Source organism: Nannobrachium achirus (genome assembly GCF_963921795.1).
Source record: "Nannobrachium achirus genome assembly, chromosome: 20".
NCBI classification, from domain to species: domain Eukaryota; kingdom Metazoa; phylum Chordata; class Actinopteri; order Myctophiformes; family Myctophidae; genus Nannobrachium; species Nannobrachium achirus.
In genome coordinates, this window is record NC_137827.1 from 31,635,263 (window position 1) to 31,655,870 (window position 20,608).

General features: G+C 43.3%; 1 protein-coding gene across 1 annotated transcript in view; it reads right to left on the bottom strand.

The window, feature by feature from the left end:
• Window positions 1-165: 165 nt before the first annotated feature.
• The window catches only part of LOC308306082 (nardilysin-like), a 27,751-nt gene continuing 7,308 nt past the window's right edge, over window positions 166-20,608 (bottom strand). Inside the window, 22 exon segments of the mRNA XM_080750983.1 lie at window positions 166-1,085; window positions 1,190-1,279; window positions 2,751-2,867; window positions 4,327-4,417; window positions 4,640-4,723; window positions 5,012-5,064; window positions 5,564-5,611; window positions 8,638-8,776; window positions 9,281-9,312; window positions 9,861-10,023; window positions 10,563-10,690; window positions 11,027-11,177; window positions 12,142-12,193; window positions 12,548-12,667; window positions 12,965-13,051; window positions 16,412-16,535; window positions 16,865-16,969; window positions 17,075-17,129; window positions 17,345-17,403; window positions 18,241-18,251; window positions 18,254-18,360; window positions 19,885-19,962. Coding sequence (XP_080607109.1) covers window positions 864-1,085; window positions 1,190-1,279; window positions 2,751-2,867; window positions 4,327-4,417; window positions 4,640-4,723; window positions 5,012-5,064; window positions 5,564-5,611; window positions 8,638-8,776; window positions 9,281-9,312; window positions 9,861-10,023; window positions 10,563-10,690; window positions 11,027-11,177; window positions 12,142-12,193; window positions 12,548-12,667; window positions 12,965-13,051; window positions 16,412-16,535; window positions 16,865-16,969; window positions 17,075-17,129; window positions 17,345-17,403; window positions 18,241-18,251; window positions 18,254-18,360; window positions 19,885-19,962 — 2,116 coding nt within the window. The 3' untranslated portion in view covers window positions 166-863.

Genomic DNA, 20,608 nt, shown 5'->3' on the forward strand with positions numbered 1-20,608 from the left:
TGCTATTTTTCTTTTTGGAAAAGATTAGATAATCAATTATTGTATTCAAATCTATTACTTTTAGCACCCCTAAACCTCACACAATGGAAATGGAATAACAGACCAGAGTGCCAAGGTTCTTCTATATTCAAAAACGTTAGACGCTGTGAAGTATTTTCAATAGGAATCACATTTTATTCAACCATTACTATCTCATAACCATTTCATTTCACAGTGTGATTGTGTTAGCTAGCAACAACCGTGCACAGCAGAGCTGGAATTCAAGCACACACACGCACACACACACACACACACGCATACACACGCTTTAGGAGTCCAGTCGAAGATTCTCCGCTGAGAGGAGGTTGTGGTCTCTGCTGCCTATTTTCTCATTAGTTTGTGGTTACCTCTGGGAGCTAAAAGCAGTCAGGTTGTAGCATCCATTTCAGCATAGTGCACGATTCATTTGATTTCCGTGCGGAAGCAATATGATGTCTGGCAGAGCAAAACAAAATGTTTTTAAAATCAAATGTCCCAGTTGAGCTAGCAAAAGGAAGATGCTCTCTCCGTGTCTCATCGTCTTAAAGACAGAAGAGGAAAAACAAAATACAGGTTTCACTTAGCCAAAAGTACACTTCACCGATATATATATATATACTGTGTGTGTGTGTGTGTGTGTGTGTGTGTGTGTGTGTGTGTGTGTGTGTGTGTGTAAAAACCTATTGCTCCTAAAAGCAGAATGCAACGGCAAGGAGTCAAGGCTTTTACAACCACCCATCATCACCTCTGATTCACTGCTTTAACAAAATGAGGGCACAATCGTCAACCTAAAACACAGACAGTTAACCTGTCTGTCTGTCTGTCTGTCAGTCAGTTCTGTGAGTTTATTTGAGGATCTTGTGGTAGGGGAAGAGGTGCAGATTCTGGGTGAAAGCAGGAATGTCCATGATGGCCGTGGCATCGGGCATCTTGGGTGAAGCAGGGAGGAAGATGAGCTTGGACACCTCACCATACGTGGAGCTGCAGAACTCTTCCACGTCGTCTTTCGAGTCTTCTCTCTTTTTGCCAGCATCTTCATCGTTCTCCTCTGGACCGAATCCCACCACCTGTGGCAGTCAGGGAAACATTAGTGCACGCACGCGCACACACACACGCACGCACGCACACGCACACACACACACACACACACACACACAAAAGACAAGCTTACATGCACGCTCAGTTTGCGGCTGGTCTGCCCTCTGTGTTCTTGGAACCAGGAGACCAGCTCAGCCCTGGTCATCTGCTTCAAAGCGTCAATCTAAAACACACAGAGAGAGAGATGAGACGGTAGTCACGGTACATAAAGAACAGTAGAATTTAGGGCGGATTCACACTGCAATCCGATTGATTAGAACTGTTTCTGAAAACATTTGTCTGGTCCCCACTGACCAGCATTCACATTGGCCAAGATTCTCCTGCGCTTCATTCAACTGTAATGGCATTCATGTGCCTCCCGGGGGCGCTTGCTGACCATGGGGCTTTGGGAGATATAAAATGTCATGTCACAGAAGAAGAGTATCTTGTCAGAATTTAGAGCGAATATAAAGTTTTACTGTGTTCCTGACGTTATCTTGAGTTGTAACAATAACAGAACAACAATACACAACCAACGCAGTGTGTGGTGGCTGTCTTTGAAACATCACAACGTAACGCCGTCTGTAATCATCGCACCACAGTAACGTCACTGGCACATCCTTGGTATCTTAATAGTGACGTCGCGGATCAATCCTTGTTATTTTCATCCCAGCAGAAGCGACACCACTTCCTTGTTCATGAAACGGTAGCTTCACATTGCAGCGCACTGTTCTCGAGGACGCATCAAGCGGACTCTAGACTACCTCCGGAGGTGGTCTCGGGGCTGCCGTTTCTGAAGTAGTACGCAGGCTTCACACTGTCAAAACATCTGCCAAGCAGTCTCGAGAACGCACCGGAGACCGCAGTGTGAATCCGCCCTTAGACGAGTCATTCAAGGATGCATTGTAAAAAGTTAAACAGCCCAGGATACTGTAAACCAGGCTGACAGTTAAGCCACACAAATAGGTCACAGAAGGCTGATGCCCATCAAGATACGAAGAGAAAATGTGAAGGTATAATCTAATATTCACACCAGAAAATGAATTATACTGCAACGGATAATGTGCATACTTTTGCCTAACTAGCAGGGGTGCTCTATGGATGGCGACGGCAGGAGATCTAGAAGGATGAACCCTACTAATCTACTGTTTTTTCCTCTATAGACACCCTTAAGTCCAAATGTACGTGTATACAAGACATCTCAAAATATAATGTGTGGATTATTCATTCGTGAAATTAACAGCATTTCTCTCTCTCTCCTCACGTCAGTGATACTAAGACAGTTCTGTTTTCTTAATATAAATAGTAATAAGAATAAGGTTAAAAATGGCTTATGCCTTTCTGATAAACAATTTGGTGCGCAGCATGTTAAATTGGCTTCTGCCCCGGTGCATTCCTCCCCCACTTTTGCGAGGTTAGAGTTTTATTCAGCATTTATGAATTCTGCAATAAAGCTTTTGTGTTAAGAAAGTTTAGGGTATTACCATCATTATAATTGAACCCATTTAGGCCTAGAATTATTTGCCACGCTACGAGCTTGTATATCTGCTATTTCTTTTAATAGTTAAAGCATGAAATAATGGTTAAAGTGGTTCAACTCTAAAGTGACAGATTTGAGTTCAGGCCTAAATGGAACATTTGAGTGTTCTCCTCACCTCTCTGTTGAGCCTATCAAAGATATACTGCTGGGTGACCACCTCTGCCCAGTTCCTGTCCACCTCCTCCCCCAGGTGCGTGTCCTCACACTCCTTCAGCTTCACCAGGGCAGTGACCTAGAGGAGACACACAGTATAAACAGCTCTAACACATTCTATGGATTTTCCCCAAGTTGCTTGGAGTGAGTATCAGCGACGATACAACCTTCATGTCTCCTTTGCAAAAGTACTTTAGGTGGAATACGTGAAAAGCGACCTCGCGATAAGCGATACTTACTTCAAAACCACGTCCAAACTCTTATCAGATGGTTGATCCAAAGAAGGACAAAAGTGATACATAGTGCCACTGTACTCATTAATCTGACTAGCAGTGTTGTTTTTGCTGATGAAACGATGACGAATATAATTTTGTTAACGACCCTTTTTTTCCCGACGATGACATGACGTTAACGTAACGAGCTAAACATAAGTCTGACTAAAATATGACGAGACGAATGTGTGTTTTCGTTGACGAGACAAAAATCTGGACTATCGGACGTTAAACATGCATGAAAAGCTGCAATATATTATAGTAGTTTCAATGGAGGAGTAGTGGCCAATCATATGGAACGTTCTAGGACGCATATAGCAACAGGCTCTGTGATTGGCTGGCATGTCGGCATGATTACACACGTGTTGTTTGTTGTTGTCAGAAGCATAGATGGTCAGAAGTTGCACACATTACTGCTGGAAATGTTACTACATTTCTATTGGGAAATGAAAGCTAATCATCTGATTGAGGAAAGACCCTGTATCTGCCCCCGGCAGCAGCGTCAACATCAATTAATAGATTTGGTCGTCGGAAAAGAAGACACGATATGGATTTATTTTACAATCCAGGAAATAATGCAGGCTTACTTACGACGGAGCGACTGCTTTTCCAATCCGGTAAGCTGACGGCACAGTCCTTTTAACAAAAGTCCTTTGCTTTGCTGAGAATTTAAGTTGATTTGCTTATTGAAGTTGACTACTGGACCCTTCTGTGGTCACTCATCCAAAGTTCTGAATTACATCATTTTGTAGTTGATGCCTACCCTGTCGGACAGAGTATGTACCAGGCTTGATGCATGTCATGAGGAAAACGACGCGAGTGGAGGAAGCGAAGATGGAAGATGGATCTGGCTTATGTATTTGCGTCCAAGCAGGCAGAGAGGTCTCTCTAAAATAGATGGAAAAGTTTCTTGGACTTTGTGTCCAGATAAAAAGGTTTGTCTCTCACCCAATTCATTCTGTTAATCTGGGGATGTGTTAAATATTACGTTTGGGACAGTGGAGTATGTGTATCCATGTATGACTGTACAGTATTCCCTAATAGCAGTAATGAAAAAACTGTTAGGACTGCTGCTTTCAATTCCATATCTTGATTTGACTTGATTTTATTAGCAACCAGCTAGTCTTTCTGGGGTCCACATAAAACAAATCTTCACCAGCGTTTCCATGATTGTGGAAACAAACAAATACTGCATGCCACCTGCCCAACACAGCATGCACAAAGAGTTAAACTTAAATACACACAGTATTCCACACACAAACACACCTGGGTACTGAAGGCCTCGTCAGTAAGTGCATTCAGCAGCTCCCCAAAAGAAACCAAGAACTCTTCAATCTTCAACTCCACCACCTCGGTACTGGCAGGAAGGAAGTCAACGGGAAGAAAAATATGATGGAGAAATCCACATCCATTTATAGATTCAATTCATGTTTCCTTGACAGATGGATATATTGCCACTTGGGTCTGGGCGAGCAAGGAGATAAATAGATTGTAGCTTAGGTTTGGGCTGTGCAGTTCAGATAAATTGTGGCTTGGTTTGGAAGAGAAGAAATTGGTTAAGGATGTATTGTGGACTCACTTGAACTTGGTGGCCTGCGTTTCCACGGTGACAGAGAAACCCAGAACCCCTGAAGTGTTTCTGCAGGTGGGGTAGACATGGTACCTAGAGAGAGAGACAGACAGAATCAGAAACGGGCAGACAGACACGCAGGCAAGCACACATACAGACGGATAAGATGGGCACACAGACGGCAAGAATTGGATTGGGTAGGGGACCGATGAACAGAGAGTTCATTCGAGTTCTTCTGGAAGTACATGACGGTGGGGAAATATGAACAATATTTGCCTCATGTCACATTTCATTTAAATGATCATCTGACCATCCTCCACTCCACTGAACAAGAATTCAGTGACAACTGAAAAGCAAAACAGAGACAGAAAAGACACCCACCCCAGAGTCTCTTTGGTCCTCAGGAAGTCAAAGCAAGGTTCCTCCATGTGCATCTGTAAGAAAAGTCCCAGTTACTTGAGACCGATGGATTACTTGACCGACAGATTGAAAAAGCGACGATGAGCGAGCGTGGAAGAGGCATCTTTATAACAGTGCTGCAAGTGCCAGTGACACTGCTAATACCTGTGTTACCATGTTTGGCCACTAGAGTGCATACATGAGAAGTGGTACTCCTCTTTGGAAGCACATTACATAATCACTTTTAATAACATCTCTGCTAGCACAGGACCGCATGTAACCAGAGGCTATAATTGTAACGGCTGAGGGCTTTGGCAGTGACACAAGCTAATTTACACATCAGTGATTAATGATCAGTGCACATTTATTTGTTTAGCCTGGTGGGAGCCCAATAAAGGCACTGGAGCAGCAATATGTGCATTTATTTTGTAATTGAGAAATAACAGTACTGAAGGTGTGGTGTTAATAATACTGTCAATGCTTCTATGAGAACCACCGCCTGCAGCACATGATGCAGTATTTAGTAGTGCTCACCACCAGTAGCTCCATTAGAGTGTGTTCCCTCAGGTTCTTAGGTCCAGACTAGAGGAAGAAAAAAGAGAAAGAGGGGAGAAAACAAGACATGGTAATGAGAGCAAGCGAGCAAGAGAGTAAGAGCAAGGGGTGTAGATGTTCATTATGTCAATGCTGTAAGATTTCATGCATATGCGGCGCGCACACACACACACACACACACACACACACACACACACACACACACACACACACACACACACACACACACACACACACACACACACACACACACACACACACACACACACACACACACACACACAGTACGTTTATATTAGGACTGTCAAAGTTAATGCATTATTAATTTGTTAATGCATTACCATTATGGATGGCACAATTAACCCAATTTAGCCTTTTTGACCTTTTGAAGCATCCATAGGTCTAACCTCATTGTTTCTGCTCTGAACGCAAATCAAAACGAGCACTCCTTCCTTGCGTCTTAATTGGATAGTCCCCTTAGGAATCCACGATTCCGTGATCACTGTAATTATCACCAATTTCTCGGCTGTCAGTGGATTTCTCGGCTGTTCGCAGAATAACAGTCACGAGTGCCAGCGGCAGAGCAGCGGGTTGCCGGCAGGACTGCGCCGGCGCCGCAGGAAAACCTGACATTATTGTGTGAATGCTGCAATAACAGTTAGAGCATGTGAGTTACATTTTCAACATAAGACTTTCAGAGGTCTTGTAACTCCAAATGGTGTAATATCCTTTGTTAGATCAGCACTCGACATTATAAATGGCCCGCTGGCCCGTTTGTACTTTTTAGAGTGACAGGGCCACCAGAACTCATCAGGGACTTGCCCGTTGGGCCAGTGAATGTAATGCCTTGAAAATAAAACGAATAAAAACGTTTATCTAATTTCACATCAGTATTCCTTGTGGTACTACTGTTTTGTAATAATTTCGGTGAAATCGTCTCGTAATTACCGCTAAAATATAACGTTGCGTGATCCCGATCAAAGACGATCAAAGTTGCTTTCTGCGTGCATCGTGCGGTGCGTGTGTACATCAGCTGCAGTCAGTTACACAAGGAAGAGCAGCCAGCCTGCTTAGAGATGGGACGTTCGTGAACGAATCGAGTCTTTTGAACGGCTCTTTGAAATGAACGTAGCTATAGTAACTAGAATGAGCCAGTCTTTTGAACGGCTCTTTGAAAGGAACGGATCCCAGAGATCCGGCTCACTTCAAAGAGCCATAAATCACATCTCTACTGCCACTGTAGCTGTTGATGCTGCTAACAGCGTTAGCTTCTATACATTGTTGACAGCGGAGCGGAGCGCTGTTGCCCTGCTGTTCAGTATCCAATGTCACCGCGTGTCAGAATCAGAAAGTACAATAGACAAGTTATGTTCTTGAAGTTGGGGAAAGGTCCATTACTATAGGAGAGATTGACGCTGTCGCTGTGTGTCTAGTGAACGAGAGAGGGGGGCGGTCCTGTGTGTGTGTGTGTGTGTGTGTGTGTGTGTGTGTGTGTGTGTGTGTGTGTGTGTGTGTGTGCACGCGCGCGGTGCGTGTGGAACGCATTCGGCAAATTTGTTTCTTTTAACGGTTGTAGATATTTAGAATCAACGTGTACTGTAGCCTATTGAGAATATGTATATCAAATGAGAAGATCATCTTCTCATTTGATGAGAATGGACTGAGTGTCTCAGTGTCAGAGATGGATGGATGAGGGACAGACAGCTTAGCATGTAACAGAAAAGTGGGAACTTTGATGTCAAATTTGGCAATTATTTTCCTAAATGTTGCATACATGATTGAACATGATTGAACATTCCACAGTTAAGGTCTAATATTTCTATAATTGCTGTCCTATGCTTCTATCTTCTGTATAACTGACTAGCTGGAGCAGGAATGTATACACAGTTTGTAAATATGATGCAATTATGCCAGAATAAACCATTAGCCTTGGATCAAGAATATCATAGATGTATTTTATTTAAATTTTTATATCATCTATAAAATACAGCTTTGATAGCCTTGATCCTATGCTAATTAACCCCACATTAGGAGATCCTGGGAAGGCAGACAGACAGCTGTCAATCTGGGCTGGGGCCCTCACCAGTTAAGCAGGCTACAGCTGGTGTTAAGAGTAGAGTAGTAGTAACATACTGAGATGTAGTAGCCTACATGTTATTGAATCAAATTAGTTGTTTTTATGGGGAATGATATTTTGAATGGCGAAAGGGACAGGACAGTACAGTTCACTCCTATGTCCTATGTTAAAAAAAAGACGCTAGTATCGAGGATGAAGGAGGACGCAAGTTTTGCGCACACACGCGTGTCAGGGCCAGTGATCATCAAAATCCACTGGCCCTGAGGGCCAGTAGTAAATTTCCCTTAATGTCTACCCCTGTAGATTAGCGTTCCATTCCTCCAATAGAATTCAAGACACGTGTACAATCTGTGCCAAGGCACACCGAATCTATCATGGCAGCTCTTGGTGGTCCAACACCTTACTTTATGTTGGGGTTCCTTTAATTTGTCACATCTGTATACACTACACCAGGGGTCTTCAACGTTTTCAGGCCAAGGAACCCTTAGAACCCTTAGACAGATGAGGCAGGGACCCCCACAACCTTTTTATAGATTCCATATAGTTTCATCGTTTGACAGCACAATCATCAGTGTATTTTGGATTCATGTCAATTCGCGTTTTCAGATATTTAACCACTTGAACTGTCAATACTTAATAAACTTTACCTTTCACTCTGTACTTAGTCTGCTCTTTTTCCCCTCTACACCAAACCTCTTTGCAGAAAATAGCCGATCTACAATCTCACAACAGCTTGTAGATCTGCTATTTTTGGCTAAAGTTCTCAGAATATGGACGTTAGGGTTAAAGCGGTTTATATAAAAAACAATAAGTGAAAAAGTGAAAAAGATTTGGAGGACCCCCTGTAGTAACTCTGAGGACTCCCTAGGGGTCCCGGGGTGTGTGTGTGTGTGTGTGTGTGTGTGTGTGTGTGTGTGTGTGTGTGTGTGTGTGTGTGTGTGTGTGTGTGTGTGTGTGTGTGTGTGTGTGTGTGTACCTGGTAGTAAACTGTGACCTCAGAATTGGCATCTCCCTTGTTGAGTGACTTGACCTTGCACAGATGATGTTTGGGAGGCAGCTCCACCACTCTGAACATCACTGGGACCTCTGCTGGCAGCTTTGAGAACTGCAACTTGCTGCCAGAGAACAGAGAAGGAAAGAAGGATGGATGGAATGGAGCATGTGGGAAAGTAAGGATGAAGGAAAGTTAGGAGGAAAGGATGAGCATAGTAAGTATGGAAGATATTTAGGAGGGAGGGAAGAAAGGAAGGAAGGAATCATGGGGTGATAGTAACGAAGGAGGAGAGGCAGGAAGGAAGCATGGGTGGGGAAGTAAGGAAGGATGAAAGAAGTAAATAAAGAGGGAAGCATGTGGGAAAGGGATGAAGGTTAGGAGGGAGGAAAGGAAGACAAATTAATGAATGTAAGAACATACAGATGAGAAAATGAGAAAGTAAGGAAAAGAGTGGAGAAAAGTTGGGAAAGAACAAAAAGCAATGATCAGGGGGAATAGCAATGGTCAACCCTTGAGCCCGAGGGAAATTAATGCACCCAAAGCAAACAGCTCCAGACACACTGCATATCTAAAGACTGCGTTCAGTGTATTGATTACAGTCAGAGAACAGTGACGGGCAACTTACTCTGTGACATATTGCAGGAACTGCACCGACTCCTGTAGACAGAACACAGACAAGGATAATGAACCAGGATCAACAACAGTGTGTGTGTGTGTGTGTGTGTGTGTGTGTGTGTGCGCGCGCGCGCGTGTGCGTGTGTGTGTGTGTGTGTGTGTGTGTGTGTGTGTGAGAGAGAGAGACAGAGTGAGTTAGAGGAGGATGAGGAAGTTTGAAACAGAAAGGCAAAGAGAAAGGCAAAGGGAAGCCATAATATAATGTATTGCATAAACTCATTCATAAAAACAAAATTATTTGCTTTGTTCACAGATTAACTGATGCAAACATTCACCCATTCATTTATTCAGTCATGTTTACAACATAGTTATAAAATAACTGGTAACCGGAAATCCCCACCCATTACACTAACTGCCCTGTGGCTGATTCGCTCATCCTCCAACCAATATATCCAGCCATCTATCTAACTTGTTGAAATACGTACACTGGGTTCACTCATAATGCAACAGTTAATAATGCCAATCATTTAACGTTTTAAAGTAAAATGATTCACTCCTTCATTCACAAATTAATTAATAAATCCGCTCACAGTGCCGGTGAAGTTGCCTTGCACCAGTCCCTCAGCATACAGCTGGGCCTTGAAAGCCTTGCTGAAGTCCATCAGTTCCTCTACGGTCAGCCCGGCTGTCAGAGCCTGGTACTTCTCCACCATTGACCAGCGAGAGTTCTCCAGGATCAGCAGACGGACATCCCTGAGACGAGAGGAATGGACAGAGAGAGAGGGAGGGGGGGGGGGGGTGGATGCATTAGTCAAATAGAAAATCTGGGAAAGGTGAGTGAGCCAAGCAAGAATAAGTGAGATGGGAAGTGTTTTATTGCAAAAAGACAAAGCTTCTAAAAATAAAACTCGGAGCACAGGTCTCCACCAGGTCACGTAAGTTATTGTGGGCCAGCAATGTTCAAAAGTCAGTAATCATGATGGGATGTGAAAAATCGGACAGATCCGTCTTGATCACTATAGAGAATGTGTACTGATTGGCATGAAGTTTGGAGAAAATCTGTAGGAGTGAGTTAACAAAAACCGGCCGCCTGGTGCATGTGAAAAATTAGCACCCAGTGAGTGTGCACAGTTTCACGTTCATTTGGCAAAAGGTGCCAGTGATTTGCTGCTCAAAGACAGACGGACGGACAGATGGATGGACGGACACACAAACGCGGACAGAAGGACAGGGTGCAAAACAGTCTCGGCAATGCCTTCGGCCTGGCAGAGACAACAACACAAACGACTTACTTGCCAAGCTTCTCAGGTTTAATGAGGATGTTGAAGTAGGTTTTCTTCAGCTGCTCTGAGAACATGCTAAAGACATCAGGGGAGGCCGAGAACTCTGCCAGGTAGTTGACTATCAGGTGCAGCAGCAACTAGAATGCACATGGAGGGTCAGAGTTGGATAGAGATAGATGGAGATACAATCAAAATGATGTATTAAATAAAAAGGTGGATAGATGGATATAGTCTCTGTGGGGTGGAAACGTCATATGTCCAAATCAAATATATCAAAAGTAGCAGATCAAAAAGCTCAAAGTGTTGCTTTGTGCCACGTTACTTTTGATGCTTTTGTGTGACGCTGTAGTATGATCAAGTAGGCCGGGCATTCCATACATATAATTTGTATCCATTTATGGTTGATTGTGTGTGTGTGTGTGTGTGTGTGTGTGTGTGTGTGTGTGTGTGTGTGTGTGTGTGTGTTCACTCACAGGCAGTTTGTGGTTGAATCCTTTCACCTTGACGACCAGGCCATGCTCCCCGGCCACCAGTTTATATTCTAGTTGGGCCACATCAGCCTCGTAGGCCGGCTCAGCCAGGTTATGACCCAGGATGTTCATTAAGAGGTCAAATAACACCACACTGGGTGACAAGAGAGGAGAAGGGGAGAGTTTAGAGATGGAGTGAGGATGGGTGTCGGGAGGGTGTGGGAGGCAGAGGAGGGGGATGAGAGAGTGAGGGATATTAAAAGAAATAGGAAACAAGACAGAGACAGAACAGTGGGTCAGCAAGGTCAGGACAAAAGGAGGGAGGTCAGAATAGGAGGAAAAGGGAATGAAAGAGAGGTGTAGGGATAATTGAAAGAGAAAGAAAATTGAAGGATTAAAGAATCATGACGCAGAGAGGTAAATGCCTAGCCTGGCGGGGCCCGACGTCATACTGCGTTCACTCACTCATTCCTTCCCCAGTATAACGTCTGGCCTTTGGCCTATTGGCAGCTTGAAAAGTGGGCGGGAGTACTTGCCTTGACAGACAGACTCCTCTAACCAATCAGCGTAGCATAACATCTCTCAGCCAGTCGGAAGAACGGCAAACAAACACGTCTTTTCGGCCGATAAACTCCACTAGCGCATCCTTGTGTTCCTTTTTAATTGTTGTATTTGATTCCAACTCTGAAATAACTGCACTTATTGCTTGTTTTATGGTTAGAGCGTTAACTGTTACACTTGTTGCATCGCGAGGGCAGCCATTGTTGTTTTGAAAATGCTGCAGCATGCATCTACGTCACCGTCTACACATGGACCAATCAGGGAAATCTTTTCACTTGTTATCAGGAAAGACAGCTACGTTTGTTGTGCGGAAGCAGTCACTGATTGGCCCGATCAGAAAATAATCAGGATACTCGCTGCCAATACCTGGAAGTCCAGACGTTATACTGGGGAAGGAATGAGTGAGTGAACGCAGTATGACGTCGGGCCCCGCCAGGCTAGTAAATGCCAGGAGAGGGATGACAAACAGAAAAGAAGAGATTGAGCATTTCTATGAGTAAATGAAACGCACTCTCAAAGGGCCAAATGTGAGATGGTCAGAGACAGTCTGTACTCACTTCCTGGCAGATTGCTGGATTACAGGCGAGATCAGATGAAATCTGACATAGGCTACGGCAGGAAGACAAGAACACAGGCAACACAAGTCGGGTCAAGATACGTCGCCTTCTTAGGTGCATCTTACATGTGTATGACTAGCACAGACAGAGTTAAATGACTGAAGCGCAATCTACACTTTGTTGCACAATGGTGTCAGTAGCCAACAATCTGCGACATTGTTGTGCAACAAAGTATAGATTAGATGAAGCCTGATTTACTCTTAGTTGCACGCCAGTGTCGTGTACAAGCTCACAGCTTGTAGATTGTATGTGCGTGACACTACGCACAACCAAGTATAACTCTGGCTTTAAGAATTCAGACATGGACATTATGCAGGAGAGAAGACACACACACACACTCTCCTACCCTTAGGGATCTTGAACTTGGTGTCCTTCTTGTACCAGAGGCAGCCCCTGTCGCTGTTGGCTATTCTGACCGGAAACTCTGTGTCTGGGTAGTCAGAGGGCTTCAGGGTGAAGTCAGTAGCTGGACGGTCGGACACACACGCACACAGACACACACACACACACACACAGGTTACTAAAGTTAACTAAATCTAAACAAAAATCCTGATTTATACTTAGTTGCGCAGTCCAACCAAATAAAACTCAGATTTAAAAATCACGGTGTAAAAAAAGAAAAAAAAGAAAAGAAAAAACACACAAAAAAAACATTTTAGTCAATTTGATCGAAATTGTCCACACAACAAGCATTGGGACATAGGTTTATTGAGACTGGGATGTCTACATGGGGACTTGAATGAACTGTTGTAACCCTACTCACCAATGAACTTGTTCTCTGCAGGGAGGTGCAGCTCTGTGCTGAGCTCCATGTTTGCTGTCCACTTCTCCCTCCACTGCTGTTGGATTTCTGTTGTGTTTAGGGGGAAGAGGGATGATCAGTGCACACCAGCGTTATTATAGTTAACTTAAACTAAGACTCAAACTCAAATCAAGGAAAATAGAAAACAAAAAAACTAATAAAATAAAACAAATAGAATCAAACTAGATAGAATTGCATGTAATAATGTATTAGGTGGAGGAGGTGGAGCAATTTGTGGAAATGAAAATACATCTTATTTAAATACATTATGCAATTGTTTATTTAAATTCATCCGCTTGATAGAGTATTTATTTCTATTTTCTCAAATAAATCTACAGGAATATACAATCAATAAAGTAATGGAGAATGGAGGCGCCATTATCTGAATTGCAGTCTAAGGCGACATTCACACAGGCACGTTTTATGACGATTAAAACGAATCCTATAACGTATTGTTGGAAAATACACAACGGTTGGGCATGTGTGAAGACGCATCCGTATTCTTTTTCGAAAAGAAACGAATGCAAATCCACAAAAAAACGGTGGTTTCGATGCGCTACAGCAAACGCTTCCCTGTTGGTGTGAATCCATCCGTCTCAAATACAGGCAATGAAACATTGTGGTAGTCTATATAGAGCCATGTGCGGGTTAAATCCATAGTTATTTATAAAAGGTTAAATCCCCCCGTCTGTTCTCATTAGATTTCTGACGATTCTGGCCGCCTCCTCCCCTCATTGATTTCTGATCACCGCTCCCTCGATCGCACATGGTGTATTATTTGTGAGGAGTTGTTGCTCACAGTTAGATAAAAGGAAAGTGCCACTGGAGTCACTTGTATATCATATATAGGCTATAGGCCTAATAAAATATAGGCCGATGTGTGGCTCTCTCGCCCTTGCTGGCGCGCGCGCTCTCTGTGCCAAATCATGTCCAAATGGAGACGCTTAACGCTGTTATGCGCGGAGCGCAGAGGGAGCCAGCGGAGGGCAAGAGAGAGAGAGAGAGAGAGAGAGAGAGAGAGAGAGAGAGAGAGAGAGAGAGAGGTTGACGTCCTCCTCTTCGTAGATATTCATATCTTGCAATTAAAAGTATTTGCTGTCTGGTTTATTGCTGGTAGATTTTGGGAGTCCCTCCGCCCTCCGCTGGTTTTATTTTGTGATCGCTCGTTGACGACCTTCGACCGCAGATAAATCGGCTAACGCCTGCACGGCAAATTTTGCAGGGGTCCTGTGGTTACATTGTGAGTTGAACTTGAAGAATTAATAAACACAGGGAGATGGAGGAGGCATTATTATGCAGCTTGGATATACTGTATGTCCCGTGGACAGACGTGGACTCAGTGATTCCTTGTTTCGGATGATAATGTGCAGTGTGAGGGCAAACGTATCAATTAAATATGCAAGAATGTGGCAACTTCACCCCTCCCATTCGCACGACTAAACCGAATTATATTATGAGAATGTGGCCTAAAGGGTACATGTGGAACGGGTTTGATTGACAGCTCCTAATTGATTTCCCACTTGCGTTGGTATATACTCAAATGGTCCAATTGCTTTCTTCTTCAGAGATGCTATTTTTGGGACATTAAAATATTTCAAGTATTTGCATCTCATTTACATTTTACACATCAATGCTCATTTTGTCGCTCTTAGCGAAAAGAAGAGTCGAACCTCATTTGCTGCATCAGACTGAAACCCCTCTGCCTGCCCCCTAGCCAGGGTACCATTCCTACTGTCCCTCTACGAAGACAAATAGTGTTCATTTAACCCTGTTTTATGGTCTGCGGTACAATTGTGTCGCATGGAGAAAATAGCCAATAGATCACAATGTGTCGCATCATAAGAGTGTTGTGAGCTTGTTACGATCTGCCTTTTTTCTAGTTCACAAAAAAAAAGGACACCAGGTTGAAGTGGATAAATTAGTGTTAATAAAGACGGACCGTTACAGGTACATTTTTACACTCAGGTAAATTAATACTCCGTAATACGCTGTGTACCCTGAACTCCCTTCTTATTGACTACTTAAGAGAGATGCTTGTAATCTTATTTCAATTGACTGTGGCCTGGGTTTGCTTGCTTACTTTTACTTGCAATCCCTGTTATTTTGTAGCACATACTTGCTTTCTTCACTCTGCTTACTTGAACACTTGCTCTGTAGATTGACAATATGTTATCTGGATAAGATTGCGTCAAACAGTAATTTATTTAAATGTTTTGATTTTTGAACACCAATATATCACAAGTAAACCATTAATGAGGGCTGCATATTACATTATGCTACAAAACATTGCTATGGCGGCCCTAGAATTATCATGTATGACAGAGAGGCATTAGATAAGACACTAAGGGAGGAATGCTGTAAAGTGGTCCCCCCCTCCACACACACACTTCTGATGGTTGTCTGGGTTATAGGATAAAAGCTATCAGTGTATAAAGAGCGAAATACTATCTACACAGGGGACAGTGCTGTCAACAGCACCCCCCCCCCCCCCCCACACACACACAGTTTATCACAACACCTTTGGAATACAGATTTATTGAACTTCTTCAGTTGCTCTCGGGAAGCAATACGTCATTGAACAAGGCCCTCAGCAGCGATACAATTGGTTTCCCTTACAGAGTTCTCCACACGCACACGCACACACCGAGACTGCACACTCACACAGAAAATCACAAAATCTTGCAGCCACGCAATGATTCTGGCTGCCTGAAGATGCACAATGAAAAATGTGAACCTGAGCTAAAAGTCTTGAATTTCTATTTGCTGCTATTTCTACCTATCTGCTGGGTTTTCTTTACAAAGTATACATTTACTGCTTCTGAGCAGCCGCCGCCAAGAAGGCAATCAGGGAAAGCACACCTGCTCTGCATGTCCACGATAAACAGAATCTCTGAAAGCACCAAGTCTGCCCACAAGCACTTAGAACCAACTTGTCGCACAGTGTCAACACATGCACTCCAACACCCTCTCTCAACACATGCACTCCAACACCCTCTCCACCCTCAGACATCATTTCACCTACCGCCACACACACACACACACACACACACACACACACACACACACACACACACACACACACACACACACACACACACACACACACACACACACACACACACACACACACACACACACACACACACACACACACACACACACACACACACACACACACACTCTTAAATACACACACACACACGCTCATTTCACAGTTTGACCTACTCTAAAACACAGTCCAAAACACCCTGAGACAGACATAATTTCACCTACTGCCTCAAACACACACCATAATCAATCTTAAATACACACACACACATTTCAGTTTTACCAACAGTACTTTATAACACACCCCAACACCCTGTAGAGTCGACCCTGAGACATAAACACATTATTTCAAGAACTCACCCTCCACACTGTAGTTTGTGCCAAACCATTTCTCTCTGAGGGGACATTGGCCCTCGTGTTCTGGTGACAGCAACATCAGATTGGCTTTCTCTGGAGTGAGAAGTGAAAGAGCCGCACTGATCACCTGCGCACACACACGCGCACACGCACATACACACGTCATTAGAACATTGTCCTGCAGAAACATTTTTCATAATTTCACAAATGTATTACATTTTCCCCAGCCCGAGTAAGAGTCAAAGAGGCACAGTAACCTTTGTGCATGTCATCAAAAATCTTAGGATTAACATGTGATTATGCTTAGTTTTCATGTCAATATACTTTGCTCAAGTAGAGTGTACAGTAGGTGGTTGAAAAGAAGTATACAGTATGCTGTAAATCCTGATTCATATTTTGATTTCTATAGTCCTGGCTGTAATCTAACCATGTGTTAAGCAGCGCTGTCCTACTGACCTCTGGTTTGAACTCGAACATCAACTGATCGCCTGTCAGGAAGTCTTCTTTAGGGAACAGCTGCATGTTCTCACAGATGTCCTCCACATATTCTATAGGGTCAGTCTGACAGGGAGGACACGCACGCACGCACACATTAATCAACATAATTATTACCACAGACTCTGGTTTCTGACAGATAGATCAAGTAACACTTGGAGGGAAGCTTACCTGCTCCTGATAGTGGAACTCATTGGCTTCAATCTTCTGTATCTCCTCGTATATTCTAGATATAGAAAGGCAGATGTCTTAATAAAGTAGGAAAGCTTTTGACATTGTAATTACATCTGCCTCCGGTCGTGTATTTTTGTGTGAACATGTTTCCCTTATTTTTCAATAGCTAAAGTATAAAATAATTAAGGTCCCCTCCACCTTGGGCCCTAGTAACTCAGTCCCACTTTCCCCCCCGCTGTGACGCCCCTGTGTGTGCGTCATGGGTACCTCTGCTGTGGGCCCTGTGTCTGCAGCATCCTCAGGTACTGGAACACAAAGTGGGCCACCTGTAGGGGGAGACAAATGCGCTCAGTAGGTGTAATTACTGTTCAATATTGTTTTACGTGATATAAAAACACTCACAATAATTGTTATCGTGGAGATTTAAATTCATTGTGAAATTATCCTCCGCCATGCACTGGGATCAATTCCTGCATATCCGGTACCATTAAAACCCTCTATGGTAAAACAGACCTGGAAATAACGTCTACTCGTCTTTTTTCACTCTCTACCAAATCTCTTTGCCAAAAAATAGCCGATCTCAAGCTCACAACGCGTCGCTGTGAGCTTGTACATCTGCTATTTTTTGGCAAATGTTCGCCCCAGGATAATGGATGTTGGGGTTATTTGGATTATTTGACTATTGTGATAATATCGTAAATCGCAATTTCTTTGGTCACAATAATCGTGACATGAAGTTTTCATATCGTCCCATCCCTAGCACACAGTTGACGTGATCAGCAGGTACTCAATTATGTAGATCAGTGGTTCTCAAAGTGGGGAACATTGATGACATGATTTTAGAGATACTGTGTACCGCTTTGTGTGATTTTTGGGCAAAATCTGTAGGAGCATTGTCCAAAAATGTGTTTTGTAAAATCGGCCTCATGGTGGCACTAGAAGAGGGCAAAGTGAGAAATCAGGGCTGGAGTGTGTGTGCAAAGTGTGGCATGGGTAGGGGCAACGGTGCCGGAGATAAGAGTAGGGCAAAAGTGTGACGTGACTTGACAGCCGGTGGAGCTTTTCATAGTAACTTGTCGCAATGAATTACATTGAGGAAAAAAGGTGCAACAGGCAGCTACACAATTTAGTAAAGTAAATGGAGGGGTTCATGTTTCCTCTACCTGGTAGAAGTTCTGAAAGCCTCGTCAGTGAGGGTGATGGAGATGGAGAAGATAGAGTAGGTGGTGTTCTGGTCGAAGCCAGTCTCACTGTTGCCTCCAAACAGAGCGAGAGCCCAGCATCTACACACACACACACACAGACGGGTTAAAGAAAATAATAATAATGGTCCGCTTTCAATGCAGACACTCATCCATTGAAATGTGACCACTTGTTTTGTACTCGTGTCCTCGTGAAAAGTGGCCACTCAACCGCTTCTGCAGTTTGGTAGAAGAGTATTCCTGAGACAGTGTGCGCTCAAATTTCACTGCGTTGTCGTTCACAATGCACCATCCAAAAACGGCACACGGTAAGCCAGAGAACACTCTATCAAGTCTCCGAAGCGAGCGGGTGTTGCTAGGTTACAGTGCTGCTGACATGCGGCAGAGAAGTGGCTATTAGGGTCTATCCGATGGGCCATGGGTACCGTTAGGCCAGTGGTTCTCAAAGTGGGGCAAAAATTTGTTAATACAGCATCAGAATCATGTTAACCCCCTTTATTACACTACCCCTTTTTACACTATTCAAAAATAGCAGATCTACAATCTCACAGCGCGAGCTTGTACATCTGCCGTTTAAAAAAAGAAAGAAGTGAAAGGTTTTTACATTTTTAATATCTTCTCTTCTGGGGGTCCCTGGCACCAAACATTTTCAACAATTCACATTTTTTTCTTGTTTTTTGGTCTTCCCAGCCTCCCAAAAAACCCATTCATTAACTCTAAGCCTTGCCTTTCATTTCAGTGATTTTCTGAATGGGCGTGTCTGAACGGTACTCTTTTGAAATCGGGCCCTTGTTTATGTCACAAAGGGGCTCATTTCCTATTGGGCCCCCTAGAGAAGGGGGCTATATTCTATTGAGACTATATATGAGGTGGAACCATGAGGTACAGTGGTACTAAAATTGGCTAGAATGGATTGACTCGACATGGTTCTCATCGTCGTACCATGCTAATCTTCTCTGTATCGTTCCAATTTTAGCCCAAAGACAGTGAGTGCCCCATTGCCAACAAAGGCAGACACATTTTGGTATTGCATGTGAAATGGCTTGGAATTAGAGACAGACAGAACATGACATTTAAATATCCGAGTGGTTGTTTAGGCTAAAACCTGTATAAAACCGTATTATGGAGCAAAATGTATATAAAATATATATTTTGAAAAGCATAGTGGGGCCCCTTTCAGATGGGGGTCCGCGGCCAAATACATATCAATTTGGGGGTCCTTGACATGAAAACATTTGAGAACCACTGCCGTAGGCTGACAGAGAGAGAGAGAGAGAGAGAGAGAGAGAGAGAAGAGAGAGAGGAGAGAGAGAGAGAGAGAGAGAGAGAGAGAGAGAGAGATAGAGAGGGTCCACTGAATGACTTCACCACTTCACTTCCTGGCGCTGCTGGAGATGCCCCTTGTAAACCCACATGGAGAGACGTGAACACACACATCACGTTGTCAAGTGGACTTGCAGGGGAATAACATGTGGTTTGAGAATGGGATCCTCTGGGCTTATCAAAGCTTTGCGCATAACCAGAGAGAGATGGGAGTCCTTTTGAATGTATTTTGGAGAGCCCTTGGGTAATAAAAAACGAGTGGATAGAGTTGAGGACACTCACTTCTTCCTGAGCGTTGAGAGGATGCTGCCTGTGCCCTCGTGACCAATCAGCCACGAGATATAATGGAGAGGCTTCACTCTGGGGAGAGAGTGAACGATTTCATGTAATTTCCGGAACAGTAATTTAAAGAGAAAAATGTATTATTTAAAGAGCAAAATATATCATTTTATACCGTTTAATCCATTTAGAATTATTTAATGCTTTAACCAGTGAAAAATAGCAGATATACAAGCTCAAGCTTGTAGATCTGCTAATTTTGAAAAAGTCGTGAAAATGTGTGCAAATCTTTGACTATATGTATTTCAAAGCGAACGTTTGTAACTCAAATCTTGCTTCTGCTGGGTGGTCCCTGGAACAAATATTTTGAGATGGGGGTCCATGGCCAAATAAATATCATTTTGGGGGTCCTTCACATGAAAAGGTTTGAGAACCACTGACATAGTAGTCTCTCAAGAACAGGCTGACTGAGCTCCATTTAAGTGAAAAGGATCTTTTCTTTGACGATGGCTAGCCAGATTGCTGACATAGAAACATAGGTTTTTCAAAAGTCTTAGAAGGATTTAAAAGACACTTCATCATCGGGTCAAAATTCAAATTTTCACGATTTCTCAAAAATAGCAGATCTACAAGCGCGGCAATCGGTGCCGCGCTGTGAGCTTGTATATCTGCTATTTTTCAATAGTTAAAGCATAAAATAATGATACACAATACTGTGTACACCGTT